General features: G+C 47.0%; 1 protein-coding gene across 2 annotated transcripts in view; it reads right to left on the bottom strand.

Annotated features, from left to right (window-relative positions):
• The window catches only part of Ppil2 (peptidylprolyl isomerase like 2), a 34,308-nt gene that overhangs the window by 3,941 nt on the left and 6,507 nt on the right, over positions 1–23,860 (bottom strand). For both annotated transcript variants that reach the window (XM_045133022.1, XM_004670779.2), the window contains exons 4-16: positions 22,642–22,704; positions 19,481–19,532; positions 13,482–13,533; positions 11,408–11,499; positions 10,697–10,786; positions 9,963–10,038; positions 8,536–8,693; positions 6,676–6,751; positions 5,983–6,089; positions 5,552–5,641; positions 5,203–5,236; positions 4,301–4,418; positions 529–585 (exon numbers count right to left, since the gene is read on the bottom strand). In XM_045133022.1, coding sequence (XP_044988957.1) covers positions 529–585; positions 4,301–4,418; positions 5,203–5,236; positions 5,552–5,641; positions 5,983–6,089; positions 6,676–6,751; positions 8,536–8,693; positions 9,963–10,038; positions 10,697–10,786; positions 11,408–11,499; positions 13,482–13,533; positions 19,481–19,532; positions 22,642–22,704 — 1,065 coding nt within the window. The remainder of the gene's footprint in view (positions 1–528; positions 586–4,300; positions 4,419–5,202; positions 5,237–5,551; positions 5,642–5,982; positions 6,090–6,675; positions 6,752–8,535; positions 8,694–9,962; positions 10,039–10,696; positions 10,787–11,407; positions 11,500–13,481; positions 13,534–19,480; positions 19,533–22,641; positions 22,705–23,860) is intronic.

The raw sequence follows: 23,860 nt of genomic DNA on the forward strand, positions 1-23,860 counted from the left end.
GCTGAAATTAAAGGCATACGCCACCACACCTGGCATTTTAGTTGTATTAAGTAGGGTCTCATGAAGCCCAGCCTGGCCTTGAAGTCTTGCCTCTACCTCCCAAGCGAATGGATTATATGCATGCCTGGCTCCCCCTATCTATTACATATTTTTTGGTGTGACCCAAGAATTGAACTGTCATTGAAGAGACCCACCAAGCCAAAATATCATCAGAGTCTTCTGTGAGAAAGTCTGTAAAACCTCAGGCTACAGGATAAAGAGAAAGTCGGAATGTGGCCCAGACTTCCACTGGACACCATCCAAAAGGTGCCCAGGAGAAGTGGGATACAAGCCAGGCCAGGCTGGGACTGTTTTCTCTTCTTTGCCCACTGAACTATCCCAAGAGCCAACTCTAACACGCACTGCTCTCAGCAGGGACCAAAGGCACAGGTGGGCTCACACCCAGGTGTCGGAAAAGGCAGTGGAGGCTGTTGGAGGAGCCCCACAGCTCATACTGCACCCCAGTCCTAATGCAGCAGTCACACTTACCGTCCAAAGATGGTGTGCTTCTTGTCCAGGTAAGCACAGGAGCGGAATGTGATAAAGCTGGGGAAGACAGACATGGATCAGGGGAGCTACAAGCCACTCCATCCAGCCTGCCCTTGTGGCAATGCCTGGTCCTCAACAGGAGCCACTTGCCCTTCAAGGTTGGCCCAGGAATCTGCAGCTTCTCTGTATATACCTTGCCTTGTATGCCTGATTCATGTCTGTGAGACATGTCCAATGCATACCTGAACTCTGACACCCCTTGATGCTGGCTGTCCCTTTAATTAATTATATTTATTTATTTGAAAGAGAAAGAGGCAGAAAAAGACAGAAGGAGAGAAAATGAGCATGCCAGGGCCTCCAGCCACTAAACAAACTCCAGACTCATGTGCCACCATGTGTATCTGGCTTACATGGGTAATCTTTCCAACCCCACTTATATTTATTTTTAATGTTTTTAATATTTTATTTCTTTGAGAGAGAAAAAGAGGCAGAGAGAGAGAGAATGAGCAGGCTAAGGCCTCCAGTGGCTACAAATAAACTCCAGACGCATGTGCCACCTTGTGCATCTGGCTTACGTGGGTACTATGGAATTGAATCTGGGTCCTTTGGCTTTGCAGACAAGTGCCTTAACCTCTAAGCCATCTCTCCATCCATATTTATATTTATTTATTTTTCTTTTTATTCAAGGCAGGGATTCACTGTAGCCCAGGCTGATCTGGAACTTATACTATATCCCAAAATGGCCTTGTATTTACTGTGACCCTCCCATCTCAACCTCCAAGTATTGGGTCTAAAGGCATATGCTACCATGACCTTCCTCCCTTCTTTCCTCCTTTTTTTTTTTTTTAAAAATATTTTTTTTTATTTATTTGACAGAGAAACAGGGAGAGAGAGACAGAATGGGCGTGCCAGGGTTTCCAGCCACTGCAACCAAACTCCAGATGTGTGCAGCCCCTGTGCATCTGGCTAACATGGATCTTGGGGAATAGAACCTGGGTCCTTTGGCTTTGCAGGCAAATACGTTAACTACTAAGCCATCCCTCCAGCCCCTCCTTTTTTTTTTTCTTTTCTCCAGGTAGGGTCTCGCTGTAGCCCAGGCTGACCTAGAATTCCCTATGTAGTCTCAGAGTAGCCTCAAACCCATAGCAATCCTCCTACCTCTGCCTCCTGAGTGCTGGAAGGGAAAACAGATGCAACAGAGGACTGGAGAGATGGCTTAGCAGTTAAGGCACTGCCTGCAAAGTCAAAAGACCCCGATTCGATCCCCCAGGACGCACATAAGCCAGATGTACAAGGTGGTGCTTGCATCTGGAGTTCGTTTGCAACAGCTAGAGGCCCTGGAACACTCATTCTCTTTCTCTCTCTGCTTCTATTTCTTTCTCTCTAAAACAAATAAAATCATTAAAAAAATTTTTTTTACATGCAACAGAAATATTTAACTTTTTGATGGGCATGGTGGCACACACCTTTAATCCTTAATCCCAGCACTTGGGAGGCAGAGGCAGAAGGATCACTGTGAGTTCAAGGCCACCCTGAGACTAAAGAGTGAATTCCAGGTCAACCTAGGCTTGAGTGAGACCCTACCTCAAAAACACACATACACACACACAAAGAAATACTTGGGTTGGAGAGATGGCTTAGCAGTTAAGGCGCTTGCCTACAAAGCCAAAGGACCTTGGTTTGATTTTCTAGGACCTACATAAGCCAGATGCAAAGTGCTACATGCATCTGGAGTTCTTTTGCAGTAGCTGGAAGCCCTGGCACACCCATTCTCTCTCTCTCAATTGCTTTCCATCTCTCAAAAGAAATAAAAAATAAGATAAAAAGAAAATTTTTTTTTTTTTTGGTTTTTCGAGATAAGATCTCACTCTAGTCCAGGCTGACCTGGAATTCACTTTGGAGTTTCAGGGTGGTCTTGAACTCACAGCAATCCTACCTCTGCCTCCCGAGTGCTGGGATTAAAGGCGTGCGCCACCACGCCCGGCTTGAAATACTTAATTTTTGTCTAAAATTCTTTGATAAGACTATAGTAAAGAAATTTTTGGCAAAAAAAAAAAAAAAAAAAAGTTGTCAGAAAATGCACCAAATATCCACAGTGTGTTACAGGCTATTAAAGCAAAGAGAGAAATAATGAAAAATAAAACCAACCTCTCTTCTCTCTCACAAAGCTGAGATTAAAGATGTGTGCTACCATGCTGGCTACAAAATTCCTTAGGGATAGCTTTATCCAGGATGGCAGGGGACCTACATGAAGAAAGTTATGAAACTATACTAAAAAATAAGAGATGTATCAGCTGGAAATGTGGCTCAGTTGGTAGACAGCTTGCCTAGCATGTACAAAATCCTAGGTTTGATTTCCAGAACCACAAATACCAGCATGGTGGTATATTCTTGTAATCCCAGCACTCAGGAGGATCAGAAATTCTGGGTCACCCAAGCACTACCCAGCTGAGGTAGGAGGATGGCCATCACAGGCTACAGTTCCAGTTCAGCCTAGACTAGAGTGAGAAGCAACCAAGGGGAGGAAAAAAAAAAAAAAAAAAAAAAGATTAGCAAGTTCAAGACCAGCCTGGGAAATACAAGACCCTATCACTCTGACCTGGAATTCACTATGTAGTCTCAGGGGCACCACCATGCCCAGCCAAAAGAAACTTTTTTTAAAAAAAATTTTTATTTTATTTTATTTATTTGAGAGCGACAGACACAGAGAGAAAGACAGATAGAGGGAGAGAGAGAGAATGGGCGCGCCAGGGCTTCCAGCCTCTGCAAACGAACTCCAGACGCGTGCGCCCCCTTGTACATCTGGCTAACGTGGGACCTGGGGAACCGAGCCTCGAACCAGGGTCCTTAGGCTTCACAGGCAAGCGCTTAACCGCTAAGCCATCTCTCCAGCCCCCAAAGAAACTTTAAAAAAAATTTTTTATTTATTTGAAAGTGACAGAGAAGGAGAGAGAATGGAAGCACCAGGGCCTCCATCCACTGCAAATGAACTCTAGACACATGTGCCCCCTTGTGCATCTGGCTAACGTGGGTCCTGGGAAATCAAGCCTTAAACCAGGGTCCTTAGGCTTCACAGGCAAGCGCTTAACCACTAAGCCATCTCTCCAGCCCAAAGAAACTTTTTAATTAAATAAATGATATATTCAGACTAGGATGGTACTTAGTGGTAGAACATGAGCTTAGCATAAATGAGACCTTGGGTTCATAACCTCGGTAGGAAAAGAAAGGAAAAAGGGGGAAGAGAAAGAGGGAACAAAAAGAAAGAAATATAAGGAAGAATAAAGGGGGAGGGGACAGAGTGAAAAAGACAGTAAGTAAAGGGTTACCAAGCCCCGTTCCTAGATGGAACAGAATATACACACCTATTCTTCCAAAATACACCTCTGGCTCCTCCTCTCCCAACAATGCCAAGCACCCACAGGCCTGTCACCACCACTGCAGCCCTCTCCACACAAGTTAGCCTCACTCTGACCTCCAGCACCTCTTGCCAGCACACCTCCTTTCCAATGTACTGGTCCAGTAAGCTAAACTCTCTGCTCAGCACCTGACATATTCACAAACTGCCCACCTTGCCTCCAAGAGGCCTGTGGGAACCTCGTGGTAGACTAGTGGATGCAGCTTAGCATGTATGCAATTCTACCAGGTGACTCAGGGGTTCCCTTACTACAGGTCTGGATTTGACAAAAGTGCACCACATTAAGGAAGAGGTAAGAGGAGGAACCTGCAGAAAACTCTGAGCCATTCTACAGGCCTAGATCTGGAAAATACTCACAACTGAGACTTGTTGGTATTGGGCCCTGAGTTGGCCATACTGAGCACACCTCGGCCCGTGTGTGAGAGGTTGGGTCGGAACTCATCTTTGAAGGGCTTGCCCCAGAATGACTCACCACCTGTTGGCAGAAAGGACCACATCTAGTAGGTAGCCACAAAGATCTCGGGAGCACTGAAGAGATCCCCCGGCCCTGAGGTGCCCTCCCCACTGTCCTCCCAGACCCAGTGTCTTTACACATGTCAAGGGCTACTCATTTATCCCCCTCTTCCATTCAGCTATGGGTCAAAGCTTACAAAGGGGCTGGAGAGATGGCTTAGCAGTAAAGGTGCTTGCCTGCAAAGCCAAAGGACTCAGTTTCAATAACCCAGGACCCATGAAAGCCAGATGCACAAGGTGGCACGTGTGTCTGGAGTTTGTAGTGGCCACAGGCCCTCATGTGCTCATTCTCTCTCCCTCTTTCTCTCTCTTAAATAAATAAAAATAAGATATTAAAAAAAAAAGCTTACAGAGTATCATTAGGCCACTGCTGGCCCATTTGGCTGACAGGTGGAGAGGATTACCATTGCCCCATGGGCTTATTATCTTACTACGAGAGAAAAGGCCATGGCTGACCCAACATGATGAACTGAATTCTGAGGTAGCAGAAGGGAGGTCAGTCCAGGGACTGAAGACCTCCCACCTTCCATCGTGATGGTGGGGAACCTGAGGCTTGGGAGGAGTCAGTGCTCTTGTACTGGGCAAACTTAGGGACATGCCCAAGGTGGCCCACAGGACGAGGAGCCAAATTACAATTCTCCCCTAATCTATCAGATACCACATCCAGAACTCTCCCCACCCACCTATCCCTCCCGCCACATGGAGCAACTATTAGGTATCAAAACAAGCATGGTGCTAGTACCAACCTGTGCCTGTGCCTGTGGGGTCACCCCCCTGGATCTGCAAGAATAAAAGTCAGTTGCAGGTCATCCTGGCTCTGTTGCTGCCCACCGCTCATCCTTACAGAATGCATTATCCACCTGCTGGTCTCCCCAAAGGGCCCAAGCCTCAATGAGGAAAACGGGCCTCTTCAGCCTGAGCTCAGGTCTGCCAGAGGTGCCACTGGAATTCCTGGAAAGTTTCCCTTGTAGTCCCTGCCTGGTCATCCACAGCCTGCTCAGGTGCCTGGGATATGGTAGGGATAAACCCACTTGACTCCCTGATGCCTTCCCATGCTATCTGCCATCTGTGACCAATGCCAACTGTGCTGCTTACCACAAAGTTCCTGATGGACCTATGAAAAATGGTGTCGTCATAATAATGCTTCTTGCAGAGCTTGATGAAATTTTCACAGGTTTTTGGTGTCTGTAAAACAGCCCAATGTTTCTGTGAGGGACACAGCAGTAGCAGCAGAGCCACGAACGCCATGCAGGCCTTGATGACGTAGCAGGGCACTCCCCAGTCTACAGAGCCACAGAAACCTTGGTCCAGTCTGAACCCAGCAAGAAGAAATGAAGCAAGAGACCCTTGCAGCAATTTAACACACAGCAGATGGAGTAGAGGAAGGCTCCTTTCTGAGGACCAGGATACTTCAGTTTCCACTTGGGGTCAGGCAGGACTTTCTGCAGCTCCATATCTAAGATATGGCTGCCCAGTGACCCCCAGAAACCGCCTGGCATTGGTAAGAGGATCGCCACCACACCTACCAGGTCACAGTGCAGCTCCAGGTTGAGGTCGCCCTTGCTGGTGTGCAGCCGCACGTAACCCTTCTTTTTCACAAACTGGTAGCGCAGCACGTCTTCATCGATGGCAGCTGTAAGCAAGACCTGAGCTCTGCACCTGGAGCAGCCCTCCACCAGAGCCGTGCCCACACCCCCACAAGCTCAGCACCAGCAAGCCTTCAGCCAGGGATCCTCAGCTCTGAGCAGTGCAGAAGCCAGAGGCTAAGGGTGTGCTTTAGCTCACTTGAGTTCTGTGGGGCTGGGAACCATGAGGGTCAACAAGGGGCTTGTTTAGCAATTAAGCTGAGGGAGAATTTTGGAAATGTCTGCACCCAGACTGAGAGGAGTGGCGCAGTGTGGGACTGAAAGGACAGGAAGCTTGGGGTCAGACAGTGGGAGCTACCAACAGGCTGAGAACACAGGACAGTATCAAGGGCAGCCTAATGCAAGAGGCTGTAGGAGGCTTGAGAGGACAATAGGCCAACAGCTCATATAGTAAAATACAAAAGTATGCAAAAACCTTAACAAGTCCAGGTTCACCCAGGCTACCCATCCAACACAAAACCCACTTTTCAAGAAGTGCACCCAACCCCCACTGCCCACACAGCAGACACTCCAACTACAGGCACAGTGGAGACGCTGAGATAGGCAAGTAGAGTGGAGTACCAAGTGCCTTACCTGCTTCATGTGTGGTCTCAGGCACCATGGCAGTGGAGGTGAAGGATGCGCTGACCTTCCCTGTGGAATAGTGTGCCTACAAGAAAACCAAGCAACTCAGGCCCTGCCCATCACCTGTCCTTCCTGACCATGGCCCACAGACCCATGGGGGCAGCCCAGTCCAGATCTGGAGCCAGCAAAGAACAGAGGACCACAGATACAACACTGGTACCAGGAGGGGTAGATGAAGGCCAGACCAAGTGAGCCAGAGGTCCACAGCCTCAGCTGGGCTGGGCTTCAATGAGGGACAAGAAATCACACTGGGAATAAATAGCAGCCTTCTCTAGGTATAGGAGTATAAGGCATTTTTAAGTTTCTTTCTGAAGGTTGGTTTCTTTCTTTTTTTCATTTTATAAGGTAAAGTCTTGTGCAGGCTAATCTAGAATTCACTTTGTAGCCTTATGGTGGCCTCAAATCATTATTTCTCTACAGTAAATACATGGTTTCTTTTATTTATTTATTTATTGGTTTTATGAGGTAGGGTCTTAGTCTAGCTCAGGCTGACCTGGAATTCACTCTGTAGTCTCAGGGTAGCCTCAAGCTCATGACAATCCTCCTTCCTACCTCTGCCTCCTGAGTGCTGGGGTTAAAGGCGTGCATCACCACACCCAGCTCACATGGTTTCTTTTAATTAGGAAAAAAGTGTCAATAAGTGTTATTTTTTCTTTCTTTTTTATAAAAGAAGATATCCTAAAGACATGTCTTTTCTTTTTTTAAAAAAAATATATATTTACTTAATTAATTATTTGAGAGGGGGGAGATACAGAAATAGGCAGGTAGAGAGAGAATGGGCACGCCAGGACCTCCAGCCACTGCAAATGAACTCCAAATGCATGTGTTCCCCTGTGCATCTGGCTTACATGGGTCCCGGAGAATCAAACCTGGGTCCTTTGGCGCCATAACCACTAAGCCATCTCTCCAGCCCAAATGTCATTTTTTCATCCTAGAGAGAAGCTGTACCATGAGAAAGTAATATCCCAAGGTGGCTATCTATAAGAAAGAAGATTGGGGCCAGGCGTGGTGGCGCATACCTTTAATCTTAGCACTCAGGATGCAGAGGCAGGAGGATCACCTTGAGTTTGAGGCCACTCTGACAATACAGAGTGAATTCCAGGTCAGCCTGGGCTTGAGTGAAACTCAACAACAACAACAAAAAGATTGTGGACAATAAAGTTTCTTTATTTTTCCAGGATAATTCCCTAGAGAGGAGAGTCAGCTCACCAGGCTGCCTGAACAGGGAAAAGAGGGGTAACTCTGAGACACTGTGCTGAGCACAGCAGCAGGAAGACAAACACCCCAGCCCCAGGCAAGACCCAGGCTGTGCCAAGACCTCGGCACTCCCTGTGGGGCCCTGGTTTTACCCTGGCACCACACAGATCTACGGCCCTGTTCTCCCTGTAATCATAGACCTGTGGGTCCCAAGGCACATGTCCTAACCTCAGCCACCCCCAGAGGTTTTACCCTGGCACCACACAGACCTATGGCCTGCCCTCCCTGTAACCATGGACCTGTGGGTCTCAAGGCCTGTGTTCTAACCTCCACCACCCCCAGAGGCAGCAGGTGGCTGGCCACTAAGCCCAGGTCAGGAACCACAGTGCAATGTAGCCCTTCTGCTGAGCCACTACCACAACAAAACCCCAGCTCACCACCCATTCTCCTGCCTCCAGCATGTGACCTCCTCCCACTTGTTTGGAGTCCATCCATCTCAGCTGTCCTGGAGGGTCCCACAGCGTTGAGGGAGTCCCACCCAACTCCCCTTCAAATGAATCCCAGGCACTGCGAAAACTTCACAGCTCAGAAAGAGCCAAGCCATCCACTCACAGCATTCAGCTGGTCCACCTTCTTCTCAGGGGCCTTCATAGTAGCAGCTAGGATCTCATCCCCTCGGAATGCCTTGTAGAGCTCCTGTAATGTCTCTCGGGTCTCAGCATTTGTGTTTTTCAAATAATAAGATGGATCCTGTTTGGCCTTTTCCTCATCTACAAAACAGTGTACAGGCCCTGGGCAGCTGAGCCCCAGCAGCGGCTACAGATGAGCGTTAACAAGACACAGAACAGAGCCGGCATCAGGAGAAGCTGCAGGCAGGGTGGGTCAGGGTAACAGCCACACTAGAGCCCAGGTTACTGCCATGAGTCATGTAGCAGTAGCACCAGTGGGCATAAGACAGGGCACAAGGAGCACACAGTGTCAGAGTACCTGGCCCCAAGGCTGGAGGTCTCCCTCATGCAGCCAACAGGAATCTTTAGTTTGGGGGGGGGGACCATGATACCTGGGGGTCACCTTTTCTGCATATTTATCTGTACATTGCAGTCTTTTCACAATGTATGCTTTGATTTTGTAATTTCAAAGTTATTACAAGTAACAGTAAGTGTTTGAGGGTCTTTCAGATGTGAAATGCCCCACTTTGTGCCCATGAGGGAGGATGTGAGCAGAATGCTGGGCTAGGGGCTCCTGCACCCTTGGGGGATAAGCATGCCTGGTCCCTAGGCCTGGCCTCCGTCTCCTGAGCTCAGGTCTCCCTGAGTCACACGTTCCACCCCCCTAAATCCTGGCTGGCCCAGTGTTTATCATGAGGGACTGGGACACCAAGGCCAGCTGAGCTGAGTCTGGCTGCTCCTCCAGGGATATAAAACAACCACAGGTGAACTGAGAAAACTGAGTCCCCCTTCTTCACCCCAGTGTATGCTCCAGTGTGCATCATAGTACAGTCTAAACACAGAAAGCAGAGGGACCAATGGCCCAACAGTGCCCCAAACATAGGCCTGATGTCAGCCTCAACCATGGCCCTCCACCAGTGTGCCCTGGACAAAGCAGTGGCTAGGTGGAATCCAGAAAGCACAAGGACAGCAGGCTGAGGCAGGAGTCGTGGCAGGGCAGCATGCGGGACTGCTGATGTTGCCATGATGAGCCAGTAGGTTTTCTCAACAGCTGATACTGGTGGCGGATTCACAAAAATTTCAGGGCTACTGGGTATAGTGGTACATGCCTATAATCCTATCACTTGGGAGGCAGAGAAATGAGGATGTTGTAAGTTCCAGGCCAGCCTAATCTACATGCAGAGTTCCAGGCCAGTCAGGATTTCACCAAAAAGAGTGGGGGGGGGGGGGGGGGAGAGAGAGAGAGAGAAAGAAAGAAGAAGAAATCTGGGGCCCAGAGCCCTAGAATCTCAGGGCCCTAGGAAGGTGGGGCTTGCCCAGCCCAGGAAGCACACCTGTATTCCACCCTCAGCAGCCGCTGGTTGTCCATACCTGGGTCCATTATTTTCATGTTATTCTTAACATGAAAGAAGTTGGAGACATTGAATTTATCCAAATTGGTAGGGTCCTGTGTAAGAAGAGAATGCCCAGCAGTGAACCCAGACTTATGGCAAAAAGCTGCCCAAGGTGACAAAGGAGCAGGTATCCACAGGGGGAGAGGCAGCAGCTGTGACAGACCCATGGAGTCAAGCAGGACAGAGGTTCTGCCCTGGGCAGAATGACAAGCAGGGGTGGGTAAGGACAGGCTGGCTGGTTGCTCACCAAACAGGGTCCCGTGCCTCTATAGCACATAGCTAAGGAGCGTGCTTGCTGGCAGGTAGCAGAGATGCACTGAGCTGCTACAGGCCAGGTGCTCCTCAGAAAAGAACAAGCCATAGATGGGAAATGGCTATTCCTGCAGGCTTGCTATGGCCTAGGCTCCATCCAGGCAGAACCCACTTTTAGTAAGTTTCACTATTCCCCTAACAATAACACCTTGCAGAGAAGCCCATGCCCACTAATGTATGAGCTGGCTGTGAGGGTGGTAAGGGACCTGGTGTGGGATCCTTGAGAGCCAGATGGGACTGACTAGGCCAAGGCCCAGGATGACTGTAGAGAGGAGTGCTGAAAAGTGTCTGGGGAGCAGCCACTAGGGAGCCACAGGAAAGGAGACTTTCCAGCAAGGAGAGCTGGGTGGCAGGGGAGGGCAGGGCAACCTAAGTAGGCACCACCAGGGAGCCACTCACCTGCAAGGTGATGATGTCTTGCCGAGAAAAGGGCTCATCGGTCAACAGGTCCCGCAAGTTCTTGGCCTTGATGTTGAGCTGCTCCACTGCCTATAGCAGGACAGAAGTGGTGTCACAGTGCCCATCCAGGTCCAGACCCAATGACACATAGCAAACAAACACACAAGGCAGAGGTGGTCACCCTGCTCAAGGGCACTATCCAAGACAGCCTGGCTGTGTCAGGCAAGGGGTCCAATACACTCTTCTGACTATGGGCTGCTCTGTGCTCCAGCTTAAACAGCAGGCAGCCTGGAAGCCACTAATTCTTGTCCCCACAACCACTCCTGCCAGAGCCCCTCCTATCAGCCTGGCCTTGCCTTACCCATCAGGCTAAGTGCACCTTTCAGGCCTGGGAACTGTCCTCAGAGCATAGGTCTCCCACTAAGGGCCTGGTTCAGGTTGAAGATATGGGAGGCCATCTGGGGCACGAGAACCCCTCTCCTTGGCAGCCAGGACTGCTAGGGTTTCAGTTCTGGAGGCCACAGGAAGTGCCTACTCCTTATTCAGGACCCTAAGCTTAATATGATGCTCTGTGCTGGTGGCTATAAAGCCTACGAGGACAGGGCATGCTAGGTATGCCTGGCTCACTCCCAGCACACAGCCAAACTATTCTCCAGGTGCATATAGGAGTGCCCAGCACCAGTCACCCCTACCCCCACAGCAGCAGCCTACCTCATAGGTGTAGACATTGCCAGTCGTCCTGATGGCCACGATGTGGGTGTTGTCAGTGAACACAGAGAATAGCACTGGACAGTGGTACTGCCCTAGAGAGAAGAGTCACACAGAGAGGCCAGAAGTCTTTGAGGGCTTTGATCAAGCAGGCATGGTAGCACACACTGTCATTTCAGTTACTCAGGAGGCAGAGGTAGGAGGATCACTGTCAGTTCAAGGCCACCTGAGACTACATAGTGAATTCCAAGCTAGAGTGAGACCCTACCTCCAAAAGAAAAAAAAAAAAAAAAAAGAAAAAGGCTGGATCATGTTCCTGCTCTCTCCCTCTGTTTCTCTCTCTCTAATAAATAAAAAATATTAAAAGAGGCTAGAGGCAAAGGGGAAAGTACGGGGGGAGGAGAGGTATTACCATGAGATTTTTTTTATACTTATGGAAAATGTTAATAAAAATTGTGAAAATAAAAAAATTAAAAAATATATTAAAAAATTAAAAAAAAAAAAGAGGCTAGAGGGATGGCTCAGCAGTTAAAGGCACTTACTTGCAAAACCTGACAGCCTGGGTTCAATCCTTCAGTACAGATATAAAGCCGTATGCATGAAGTGGTGCATGCATCTAGAGATCATTTGCAGTGGCAGGAGGCCCATACTCTTTCTTTCTCAAATAAATACACACACACACACTCTAGCAAGGAATTCACTATGGCTGACCTGGAATTCACTATGTAATCTCAGGGTGGCCTCAAACTCACAAAAATGCTCCTACCTCTCTGCCTTCCAAGTTCTGGGATTAAAGTCATGTGCACCACACCCGGCCATAAAAATATTTTTGAAGGGCTGGAGAGATGGCTTAGCGGTTGAGGCGTTTGCCTGCAAAGCCAAAGGTTTGAGTCTCCAGGACCCACATAAAGCAAATGTACAAGGTGGCACATGCATCTGGAGTTCATTTGCAGTGGCTAAAGGCCCTGGCATGTCCGTTCTTTAACTGCTTTTCTCTTTCTCTCTCAAATAAAATAAACCAACAACAATTTTTAAAAATTAAAAAAAGGGCCTGGAGAGATGGCTTAGCAGTTGAGGGCACTTGCCTGTAAAGCCAAAGGACCTTGGTTCGATTCCTCAGGACCCACGTAAAGTCAGATGCACAAGGGGGCACACGCATCTGGAGTTCGTTTACAGTGACTAGAGGCCCTGCTGTACCCATTCCTCCTCTCTCTTTCTCTCCCTCCCTCTCTCTGTCATTCATTCATATATATATATATATATATATATATATATATATATATATATATATATACACACACACACACACACACACACACACACACACACACACATATATATTTTTTTTAGTGGCTTTGTAGGCAAGTGCCTTAAACCACTAATTGGACCCATGTGTCTCGAATTCATTTGCAGTGGCTGGAGACCCTCGTGTGCCCATTCTTTTTCTCTCTCTCTCTGCCTCTTTCTCTCAAATAAAATTAAAATATTAAAAATAATAAGAAAAAAATGGGTAAGGTTGAATATGGTTCAGAGGTAGAATATAGCTTAGCATGTGTAAGGCCCTGGATTCAATCTCCAGCCAAAAAAAAAAAAAAAAGTCAGCTGCAGTGGGGCATGCCTTTAATCCCAGCACTAGGGAGGCCGAGGTAGGAGGATTGCCGTAAGTTTGAGGCCAGCCTGAGACTACATAGTGAATTCCAGGTCAGCCTGGACTAGAGTGAAACCCTACCTCAAAAAAAAAAAAAAAAAAAAATTAAAGGTAAGAAGTTGGGTAATACAGAGATGGCTTAATGGTTAAGGTGCTTGCCTGCAAAGCCAAAGCACCCAGGTTCGATTCCCCAGGACCCACGTAAGCCAGATTTTGCAGTGGCTGGAGGCCTTGGCATGCCCATTCTCTTTCTCTCTCTCCCTCTCTCTCTCTCTCTCTCTCTCTCTCTGCCTATTTCTGTATCTCTCTCTGTGTCTCAAATAAATAAAATTGCTTAAAATGGCTTAAAAGAAAAAAAAGTTGGGGTGTGAGCAGGGGCCTGGGGGTTCTGTGGGCCAGTTCTAGAGCTGGCAAAAAAGGGACTCTCACCTTCTTTGTTCTTGGCAAAGTTCAGCTTGATCAAGGACCTGCCATCAAGTTTCTGGAAGAGATAATTAATAATGAAAGGAGGACATGAGGAATGCTACGGCCATCAAGCCAGGTGTAGCTGGGATAGACTGGAATCCAGCTCTGCACAGCTGAGCCCTCTGCAGCCCAATCACAGAAGAGACTCGGCAACACTACTGGGGGCTGCACAATGGCAGGCCTGGGTCGTTGTCTTGTCATCTGCACCCCCAGCTGAGAGCAGATCCCAGGTGTTGCAGTCAGGTTTGCATTGCTGGTAGAAATCACCCAACCAAGAGTAGCTTCTGGGAAAAAGATTTATTTTGGCTTACAGGCTCGAGGGGAAGCTCCACGATGGCAGGGGAAAACGATGGCATGAGCAGAGGGTGGACATCACCCCCTGGCCAACATAAGATGGACCACAGCAACAGGAGGGTGTGCCAAACACTGGCAAGGGGAAACTGGCTTTAATACCCATAAGCCGGCCCCCAACAATACACTCCCTCCAGGAGGCGTTAATTCCCAAATCTCCATCAGCTGGGAACCTAGCATTCAGAACACCTAAGTTTATGGGGGACACCTGAATCAAACCACCACATTCCGCCCCTGGCCCCCATAAACTGATATCTATACATGATGTAAAATACAATGTATTCAGTCTGACTTTAAAAGTCCCATAGTTTTTAAACAATCACAATGATGCTCATACATTCCCATAGTCCAAGATCTTTTAACTGAGCCATAACACCAAAAAATAACCTCAAAAAACCCATAATGACACAGAATAAATATTCACACTGCAAAAGATGGCATTGGGCATAGCAAAGAAACATTCAACCAATACAAGATTTAAAACAACCAGGGCAAATATCAAACTCTGTAGCTTCAAGTACAGCAACTCTAGCCAGTGACAAATCTTCAAGTCCGATAATTCTAACCAGCAACAAGTCTCTGGTATTCCAATTCTGCCTCTCCAGCTAGGCTACTCACAGTCCTGGGAAACTTCATCGGAGCCGGCAGCTCCTTGGCAGCCATCTCATGGTCCCAGCATCTCCACTGGGTCTCCACTGCAAGCCACGGTTTATCCTCATGGCCCCATGGGGTCTCTATGCAGGCAACCAGCAAACCCGCTTCACACTGCCCATGGCCATTTCCAAAACACAAGACCGTGTTGCAAACTCAATGACCCTCTTTCCAGCATTTCTTATACTCCATGATACCAGGTAGGGTGCCAATTTGTTAATCCAGGAGGGAATAAAGCAGACTTTGAAGAACAGGACACTACTTGAGCACTCAGGCCCCTTCAAAAGAGCTGACATTCTTCCTGTTGCACCAGCGCAGGTCAGCTAGCCCAGTCTCAAAGGTTGGAATCTCTCAGTTGCAGCTGAGTGGGCAACAGTTCACCCAATGATTTTTCTTTCTATGCCATATCCCTCTGCTCACACCAATTCATTTCTACGCAAAGCAACCCTGCACAACTTCTCAGGACACGGGCATAAGAGCCAGCTTCTCACACAAACTGCTAGCCCAGTCCAAGCAAAGCTCTTTCTCACCCTCATAAGCCAAACCTCACAGTCAATAGTTCTTTCTGCCTTCAGGTCTTTCAGCTCTGACCAGAATAGTCCATCAAGCTGTACTTACAGCACTGCAAGACATCTCTTAGGCAAAGGTTTCAACTCCTCCCACATTCCTCTTGAAAATTAGCTCCAAAAGGCCAAAGCCACACAGTCAGGTGTCTAGCAGCAATCCCACTCCTCGGTACCACTTTACTGTTGCAGTCAGGTTTGCATTGCTGGTAGAAATCACCCAACCAAGAGTAGCTTCTGGGAAAAAGAGATTTATTTTGGCTTACAGGCTTGAGGGGAAGCTCCACGATGGCAGGGGAAAACGATGGCATGAGCAGAGGGTGGACATCACCCCCTGGCCAACATAAGATGGACCACAGCAACAGGAGGGTGTGTCAAACACTGGCAAGGGGAAACTGGCTTTAATACCCATAAGCCGGCCCCCAACAACACACTCCCTCCAGGAGGCGTTAATTCCCAAATCTCCATCAGCTGGGAACCTAGCATTCAGAACACCTAAGTTTATGGGGGACACCTGAATCAAACCACCACACCAGGTTTATTTTTCATATTTTTAGATTTTGCTTTGTTTTGTTTTTGAGGTAAGGTCTCTAGCTCAGGCTGACCTGGAATTCATTATGTAGTCTGAGGGTGGCCTTGAATTCATGGCAATCTTCCTACCTCTGCCTCCCCAAAAGGCGTGTGCCACCATGCCTGGCTTTTAAAAAATATTTTTATTTATTTACTTCAAGGAGAAAGAGGCAAAGATATGGGGGGCAGAGAGGAAGAATGGGCACCACCAGTCACTGTAAACGAACTTCAGACACGTGCCACCTTGTGCATTTGACTTTATGTGGGCACTGGTGAACCGAACCTGACTCCTTTGGCTTTGTAGGCAAGCCCCTTAACCACTAAACTATCTCTCCAGCACCTAGTTTGCTTTTTATTGCTGTTTGTTTTTTGGTTTTCTTTAAATAATTTTTATATTTTATTTATTTATTTGAAGAGAGAGAACAGGTACACCAGGGCCTCTGGCCACTGCAAACGAACTCCAGATGCATGTGCTACCATGTGCACCTGGCTAACATGGGTACTGGGAAATTAAACCTGGGTCCTTGGGTTTTGCAGGCCAACACCTTAACCACTGAGTCATCTCTCCAGCCCTACTGTGAAAAACAAACAAACAACAAAAAAAAAAAAAAATTAGGGGCTGGAAAGATGGCTTAGCAATTAAGGTGCTTGTTTGTGAAGCCCTAAGGACATGGGTTCGATTCCCCAGAGCCCACATAACCACATAAGTCAAATGTACATGGTGGCACACATGTCTGGAGTTCACTGCAATGGTTAGAGGCCTCAGTATGCCCATTTTCTTTCTCTCTCCCTTCCTACCTCTCCTTCTAAGTAATAAATAAATAAAAATACTAAAAAATAAAAAAATAAAGCTGGGCATGGTGGCGCATGCCTTTAGTCCCAGCACTTGGGAAGCAGAGGTAGTAGAATCACCATGAGTTCAAGACCATCCTAAGACTACATAGTGAATTCTAGATCAGCCTGGGCTAGAGCAAGATCCTACCTCAAAAAAAAAAAAAAAAAGCCAAGCATGGTGGTGCATGCTTTTAATCCTAGCACTCAGGAGGCAGAGGTAGGAGGATCACCATGAGTTCAAGGCCAGCCTGAGACTCCATAATGAATTCCAGGTCAACCTGGGAGAGAATGAGACTCTAATATCACAAACCCAACAACAATAACAATAAAAATCTTGGGACTTGAGAAATGGCTTAGTGGTTGCCTGTGAAGCCTAAGGACCCAGGTTTGATTCCTCAGATCCCACGTAAACCAGATGCACAAGGTGGCAAATGTATCTGGAGCTCGTTTGCACTGGCCAGAGACCCTGGCATGACCATTCCCTCTTCTCTCTCTCTCCTCTTCTAATAAATAATTAAAAATACTTTTTAAAAAGCTTGCACATAAGGACTATGTCCCAAGAGAGCTGGAGCATCCATATCTAGATGCATGACCTAATCAGGCCCCGCATGATACACTCCTCCAGTGCCCCAAGAAATGACATGTGGCCAGAGACCCTCTGAAGAGCTCAGGGTAGAAAGGCCTCTGTGGGCAGAGCTGGTCAGGCAGGTTCTCAGCCAGGACCTTCTAAGAGGCAAAGGGAGAAGTATGAGCAGACAGGAAATAGACGGGTGAGGTTTTCCACATGTCCCTCTAATGACACAGTTTTTTTTTTTGTTTGTTTTTTGGGGTTTCTTAAAAATTATTTATTTATTTATTTATTTGAGAGTGACAGACAGAGAGCGAAAAGGGGAGGGAGGGAGAGAGAGTGAGAGTGAGAGTGAGAGTGAGAGGGAGAGGGAGAGGGAGAAAATGGGTGTGCCAGGGCCTCCAGCCACTGCAAACAAACTCCAGACGCGTGCACCCCCTTGTGCATCTGGCTAACGTGGGTCCTGGGGAATCAAACCTTGAATCGGGGTCCTTAGGCTTCACAAACAAGTGCTTAACCGCTAAGCCATCTCTCCAGCCCTTTTTGGGTTTTTTTGAGATAGTGTCACTCTAGCTCAGGCTGACCTGGAATTCACTATATAGTCTCAGAGTGGCCTCAAACTCACAGCAATCCTCTTACCTCTGCCTCCTACATGCTGGGATTAAAGGCGTGCGCTATCACACCCGGCCTTATGACACACACTTCTACAAGATGCCTGGAACAAAGAAAATGGCCCCAGCCTAAAGCCATATGACCAAACCAACAGGCATTTTAGGCTTAGCAAGTACAAGGCACAGCACAACTGACAAAACTTGATGCCTCAATGTACATCTCTGTTTGACATGACATGTCTGGCATGTTTACTCCACTCCCACTGCAGGCCCAGAGGGCTGACAAGTTCTTGCAGGTGAATGGGTTCATATGAATAGATGAAGAACAGGTCCACAGAAGCAAAGGAGACAGACCTTGGGAAGCAAAGGGGCCAGCAGAGCAGAGGTTGGCTAAAATGTGGGAAAACTGTAAGGGTATGATACAGGCAGAGTGGGACTAAAGGCCAAGCTAGAACTTTACTCTGGAACACTGCCCAAGTAGAGGAAGTCATAGCACTGGACCTGTGCCACGAAGTGACTTAACCCCTAGTAACAATACAAATACTTTTTTGTGACATGTCCCAAAGCCATACTCCAGGTCTCTCCGACAGAGTCCCGGCTATGAGGTGACAGTCACAACAGGATGAGCATTTAGAAAATTTCTTCTGCAGTCTGACAGTGTTGGTTGAAAGGAGTGCAGCTGAAATATAACCAAACGTGACATATTCTTCTAGAAAAAGTCTCAAGGAAAAGCACTGCAATCAAGAGTAGTAGCTATGGGGTCAGGCTAAGTGTGAAAGGTGGTGATACAGTTCCTCCCCAGAATATGGAGGCACCAAAGTAGTTCTACATGGCAGGGATTGTTTTCTATTTAGAGATGGTGACATTCTTGGAAAATATAAAAACTGAAGTCACTGTTGAAATGGTGTCACATGAAGCTGCCATTCCATTGAAGTTCTAATCTGTTTCATCATATAATTTCCATGCCTCCCTTTAATAAACTGTTGATACCTAAACTAATGACAATTGTCCCAGATTTAGTGCTGCTATACTAGTATAACATTTCCAAATAAAAGCAGGTAAAAAAATGTTTTTGGGGAGAGTCCCTAAGTAGAATAAACTGATGGTACTCAGTACTATCAAGGACATGGGGAGATAGACATTTTCTTCACAAAGCAAGGCACATATGGGTCACTCACTATGAATGATCTACAGCCCAAGAACAAGCAAACAAAACTGGATGTGGTGGTTCACACACATGTAATCCCAGTACTCCAAAGGCTGCAGGAAATCTGCCATGAGATCAAGATCAGCCTGGGCTACAGAGAGACACCTTGTCTACAGAAAACAGAGCTGTCCTTCTATATACATGCAAGATTGGCTCAAAGTTTCCACAGGATACCAAAATCCACAAAAACTCAAGTTACATGTAAAAAGGCATAGTGTTTACTTAGAACCTACATGTATGTATGTATCCTTTCATTTCTTCAAACCATCTCTTGACTGCTTGATACCTAACACAATGTAAACACTATGCAAATAGTTGTTATCCTATACTGCCAGGGAAGAATGATGGGAAAAAGGCTACAGATGTTCAGCATAGATACAACTTCTTTGCCAAATACTTCTGATCGTGGTTGGTATACAAGGACACAGTATCTGCCAGCTGTACATACAGACAGAGACAACATTTCTCGAATGCTGTGGCAGGGAGTGGGGGACCATCGCTCCCAGTTCCCATGAATGGCTTTCTAATACAGCCACTTGACATAACTATGAGGACAAAGTAAAGGCAGAAGAACTTCCACCAGCACCACATTCCTCACATCCACCTACCTCTCCGTTGCTAGGATTGGTACCATACTTCTTAAGCCACGGAACAATGTTCCTGATGGGAAGAGAGAACAGAAAATGTCACCAGGACACCTACAGGCTGCCCGGGAACAACACCCTAGGACTTAAGGGCTGCTTCAAGTACATGTCCTGTGCCTCCTTCCTTCACCTAAGCAAATGGGGGAGCATCTATGGGCAAATGGGGTTCCAACTATGCTCAGGGATTTGTTATTTTCTTAGAGCGAGGGATTGAAGGCATGCTACACACTAAGTGCTAAGTATGTGCTTGACCACTGAACTATACTTGAAGTCTGCACTGTTTTACCGAAGTTATGTGTAAATAACAAAAACTTTAACTAGGGCTAGAGAGACAGCTTAGCAGTTAAGGCATTTGCCTGCAAAGCCTAAGGATCCAGGTTCGATTCCCCAGGACCCACGTTAGCCAGATGCACAAGGGAGCACATGCATCTGGAGTTCATTGCAGTGGCCGGAGGCCCTGGTGTGCCCATTCTCTTTCTTTCTCTTTCGTCAAATAAATAAATTAATTAATAATAAAAATATCTTAAAATTTTTTAACCAAAACCATGTGAACAAATTATGTATCACACACACACACACACACACACACACACACACACACACACTGTGTGTGTGTGTGTGTGTGTGTGTGTGTGTGTGTGTGTATCTCCATACAATGAAATAGTGGGCCAGAAACAAAATGAATCTTGGAACTGGAGAGATGGCTTAGTGGTTAAGTGCTTGCCTGTGAAGCCTAAGGACCCTGGTTCAAGGATTGGTTCTCCAGGACCCATGTAAGCCAGATGCACAAAGTGATGCATGCATGTGGCATTCATTTGAAGTGGCTGGAGGCCTTGGTGCATCCATTTTCTCTCTCTCTCTCTCTTTCTCATCTGCCTCTTTCTCTGTCACTCTCAAATCAATAAATAAAAATAAAAAATAAATGAATCTTGCCAGGTATGGTGACACGTGTCTTTAATACCAGCACTCAGGAGGCAGGAGGATCGCTGTGAGTTTGAAGCCACCTTGAGACTACATAGTGAATTCCAGGTCAGCCTGGGCTAGAGTGAGACCCTACCTCAAAAAAAAAAAAAAAAAAGGAATCTTTACCCAGGCAGGGTAGCATATATCTGTGATCCCAGGTATTTGGGAATTAGGACAGGAAATTGTGTGAGTCAAGGAGTTTGAGGCTAGCTGGGGCAATGTACCAAGACCATATCTCAAGGGAAAAATGTTTTCAGGCAGAGCCGGGTATGGTGGCGCATGCCTTTAATCCCAGCACTCGAAAGGCAGAGGTAGGAGAATCACCATGAGTTTCAGGCCACCCTGGGACTACAGAGTGAATTCCAGGCCAGCCTGGACTAGTGAAAGAAACCCTACCTTGAAAATCCAAAAAGGAAGAAGCCAGGCGTGGTGGCACATGCCTTTAATCCCAGCACTCGGGAGGCAGAGGTAGGAGAATCACCATGAGTTCAAGGCCAACCTGAGACTACAGAGTTAATTCCAGATCAGCCTGGACCAGAGTGAGACCCTACCTCGAAAAACCAAAAAGGAAAAAGAAAAAAAATTTTTTCAGGCAGAATAAAGGGTACATGAACACATTTATAGTGGTCATTTTGATAGTCAGTTTACAGATGTGGGGTGAGAGGGCTTACCTCTAATCTCAGCAGCGATGTGGATTCACCTGTATCCCCTTTGGGGACACAGGATATAGAGTGAGAAGGTTCACCTCTATTCCCAGCAAGGATGCAAGACATGGGATGAGAGGGTATACTTCTACTCCCAGTACAGGATGCAGGATGAGGGCAAAAAGACTCACCTCTACGTCCAGCAGTGGCCCCCATACCTGCCTGGGCTCATGGCACAATACTGATCACCAACAGGCTTGCCTAGAATTCCTGGAATCATTGGGACCAGGATTCTAGCAACCCTTAGCCTCACCTAGAGCCACAAACTCAAGATCCCCCTCCTGAGTATGTGCCAATCCTACCAAAATTGTTGGATCAAAATTCAAATGGCTCAGAGATTAAAAGTGCTTGTTTGCAAAGCCTGACAGCCGGGTTTAATTGCCCAGTATCCATGTAAAGCCAAATGCATAAAGTGATGCTTGTGTCTGGATTTCATTTATAGTGGCAGAGGCCCTGGTGCACCTATACTTTTTTTTTTTCTCTCTCTCTCTCTGCTTCATTCTGTCTCAATTTTTTTTTTTTTTTTTTTTTTTTAGGTAGGGCATCTCTCTAACTGAGGCTGACCTGGAATAATTCACTCAGTAGTCTCAAGGTGGCCTTGAACTCATGACAATCCTCTTACCTTTTCCTCCCAAGCGCTGAGATTAAAGGTGTACACCACCATGCCCGGCATAAAAATGTTTTTTAAAACTTCAGAGGAACCAGTGAAGATACTCAACAGTGAACACTGCAAGCCTTACATTTGGCCAGACAGACAAAATGAGCCAACAGGTGCAATAGTGGCATGTCTGTTATGGGGGAAACCAACCACCCTCTAATTGGGCTGGAGGCCCACTCCATGGGAGGGAATACATCCCTCATACTGAAACTTACAACAGGGGTAGTCATGAGCCCTAGGGTTGTAATGTCTGCTGGTGTCTGGCTAAATGTACATACTATGCTCACCAAACTGCCCAGTAAGCACTTCTCTTAATGTTCATACCCATATATTAATGCTACTCTCACTTTTACTTAGAGAACCTTCTCTTTTTAGATGGCAGTGACCTTGGGACGACTCAGGAGGCACCATAGTGCTGAAAAGAAGTGACAGAGGAGTGCTCAGTACTGCAATATCTCTATCACACCTTCCAAGGCTCAGGGTCCATTGCAGAAGAGGAAGCAGGAAGAATGTAAGAGCCAAAGGAAAAGTAGGACTCCTTACAATGTGTTCCTCCAATGGCTCCTTACAATGGCCTGGATATCCATGACCTCACAGTGCCTGACACTACCTACACAAGACCATAATAATAAGAGGAAAAGATCATGACATCAAAATAAAAGAGAGACTGATTGAAGGGGAGGAGGATATGACGGAGAGTGGAGTTTCAAAGGGAAAAGTGGGGGAAGGGAGGAATTACCATGGGATGTTGTTTACAATTATGAAAGTTGTCAATAAAAAAAATTCAAAGGAAGACTTACAGCAAGTCAAAGACGACCCCTTCTGGAGTACAGACCGGGTAGACGAAGGGCTGCAGGGAGAGACTGAAAAGGAGACCCCTGGTTAGCTGCTGCACATAGTGGGCATCCTATAGGTCCCATAACCTTTCCAACTATGCAGATTTTTTGTATCAGGTTCAAGTCCAAAAGAGGTTCCTGGTATTGGCCTTGGGAAAACAGGACTGATATTCCATCTTCAGACTTATGCAGCAGGCAGGCAGAGAGCTTCTCTTCTGAGCTATTCCAAGAAGGTCTGGTGAGGCTGTGTTTTGGGGTGACTTCCAGGTATTACCACAATGTGCACCCCTCCCTAATGCTGACTAACATGTGACTGAATCCAGACTGAGTCCCTGGGAGCCCTTGGGAAAGCTGAGACACAGATGTGCAGGTAGAGGGATCTCCAGAAGCCCAGCTACCACGACCATCCTCCTACAGTGCACATGCTAAGGAAATCAGTCTACAAGAGACTGGTCAGCTGCCTGTTGCACTTCTCTTATTGTTTTTTCACTGCTTGGGTTTATTATTATTATTATTATTATTTTGTTTTAATATTTTTAATTTTTTTTTGAGGTAGGGTCTCACCCTTGCCCAGGCTGACCTGGAGCTCACTCTATAGTCTCAAGCTGGCCTCAAACTCATAGCAATCACCCTACTTAAGCATTCTGAGTGATGGAACTAAAGGTGTGCACCAACACACCTGGCACTTTTGGGGTGTATGTGTTGAACGTACCCCTTGCATACAGGCAGAGGCCAGAGGAAGACATGAGGTATCCTTCTTTATTGCTCTTCCACTATTTCCTTGAGAAAGACAGTATCTCACTGAACCCTAGCCTCACTGTTTTACTCCTGTCTCCAACCCCTTAAGCACTGGGGTTGCAGGCATGTGTGGCTCTGCTTTTTACATGGATTCTGGGGATTCAATTCAGATCCGCATGCTTGCACAGCAAACACTCATCTTCTGAGCCATCACCCTAGACCCTACTTTTTGGTGTTCTTGTTTTGTTTTTTGAAACAGGGTCCTATGTAGCCCAGGCTGGCCTTGAACTCACTATGTAGCTAAGGATAACCTTAAACTATTGGTCCTCCTGCTCTACCTCCCAAGTGCTGAGATTACAGATGTGCACCACCATGCCCTTCCCTACTCTCCGTACTTGGACAACTGTTACCAGCCATCCAGAGCTCTAGCTAACCTGGCTCCTGT

The sequence above is a fragment of the Jaculus jaculus genome, chromosome 13, assembly GCF_020740685.1.
Source record: "Jaculus jaculus isolate mJacJac1 chromosome 13, mJacJac1.mat.Y.cur, whole genome shotgun sequence".
NCBI lineage: Eukaryota > Metazoa > Chordata > Mammalia > Rodentia > Dipodidae > Jaculus > Jaculus jaculus.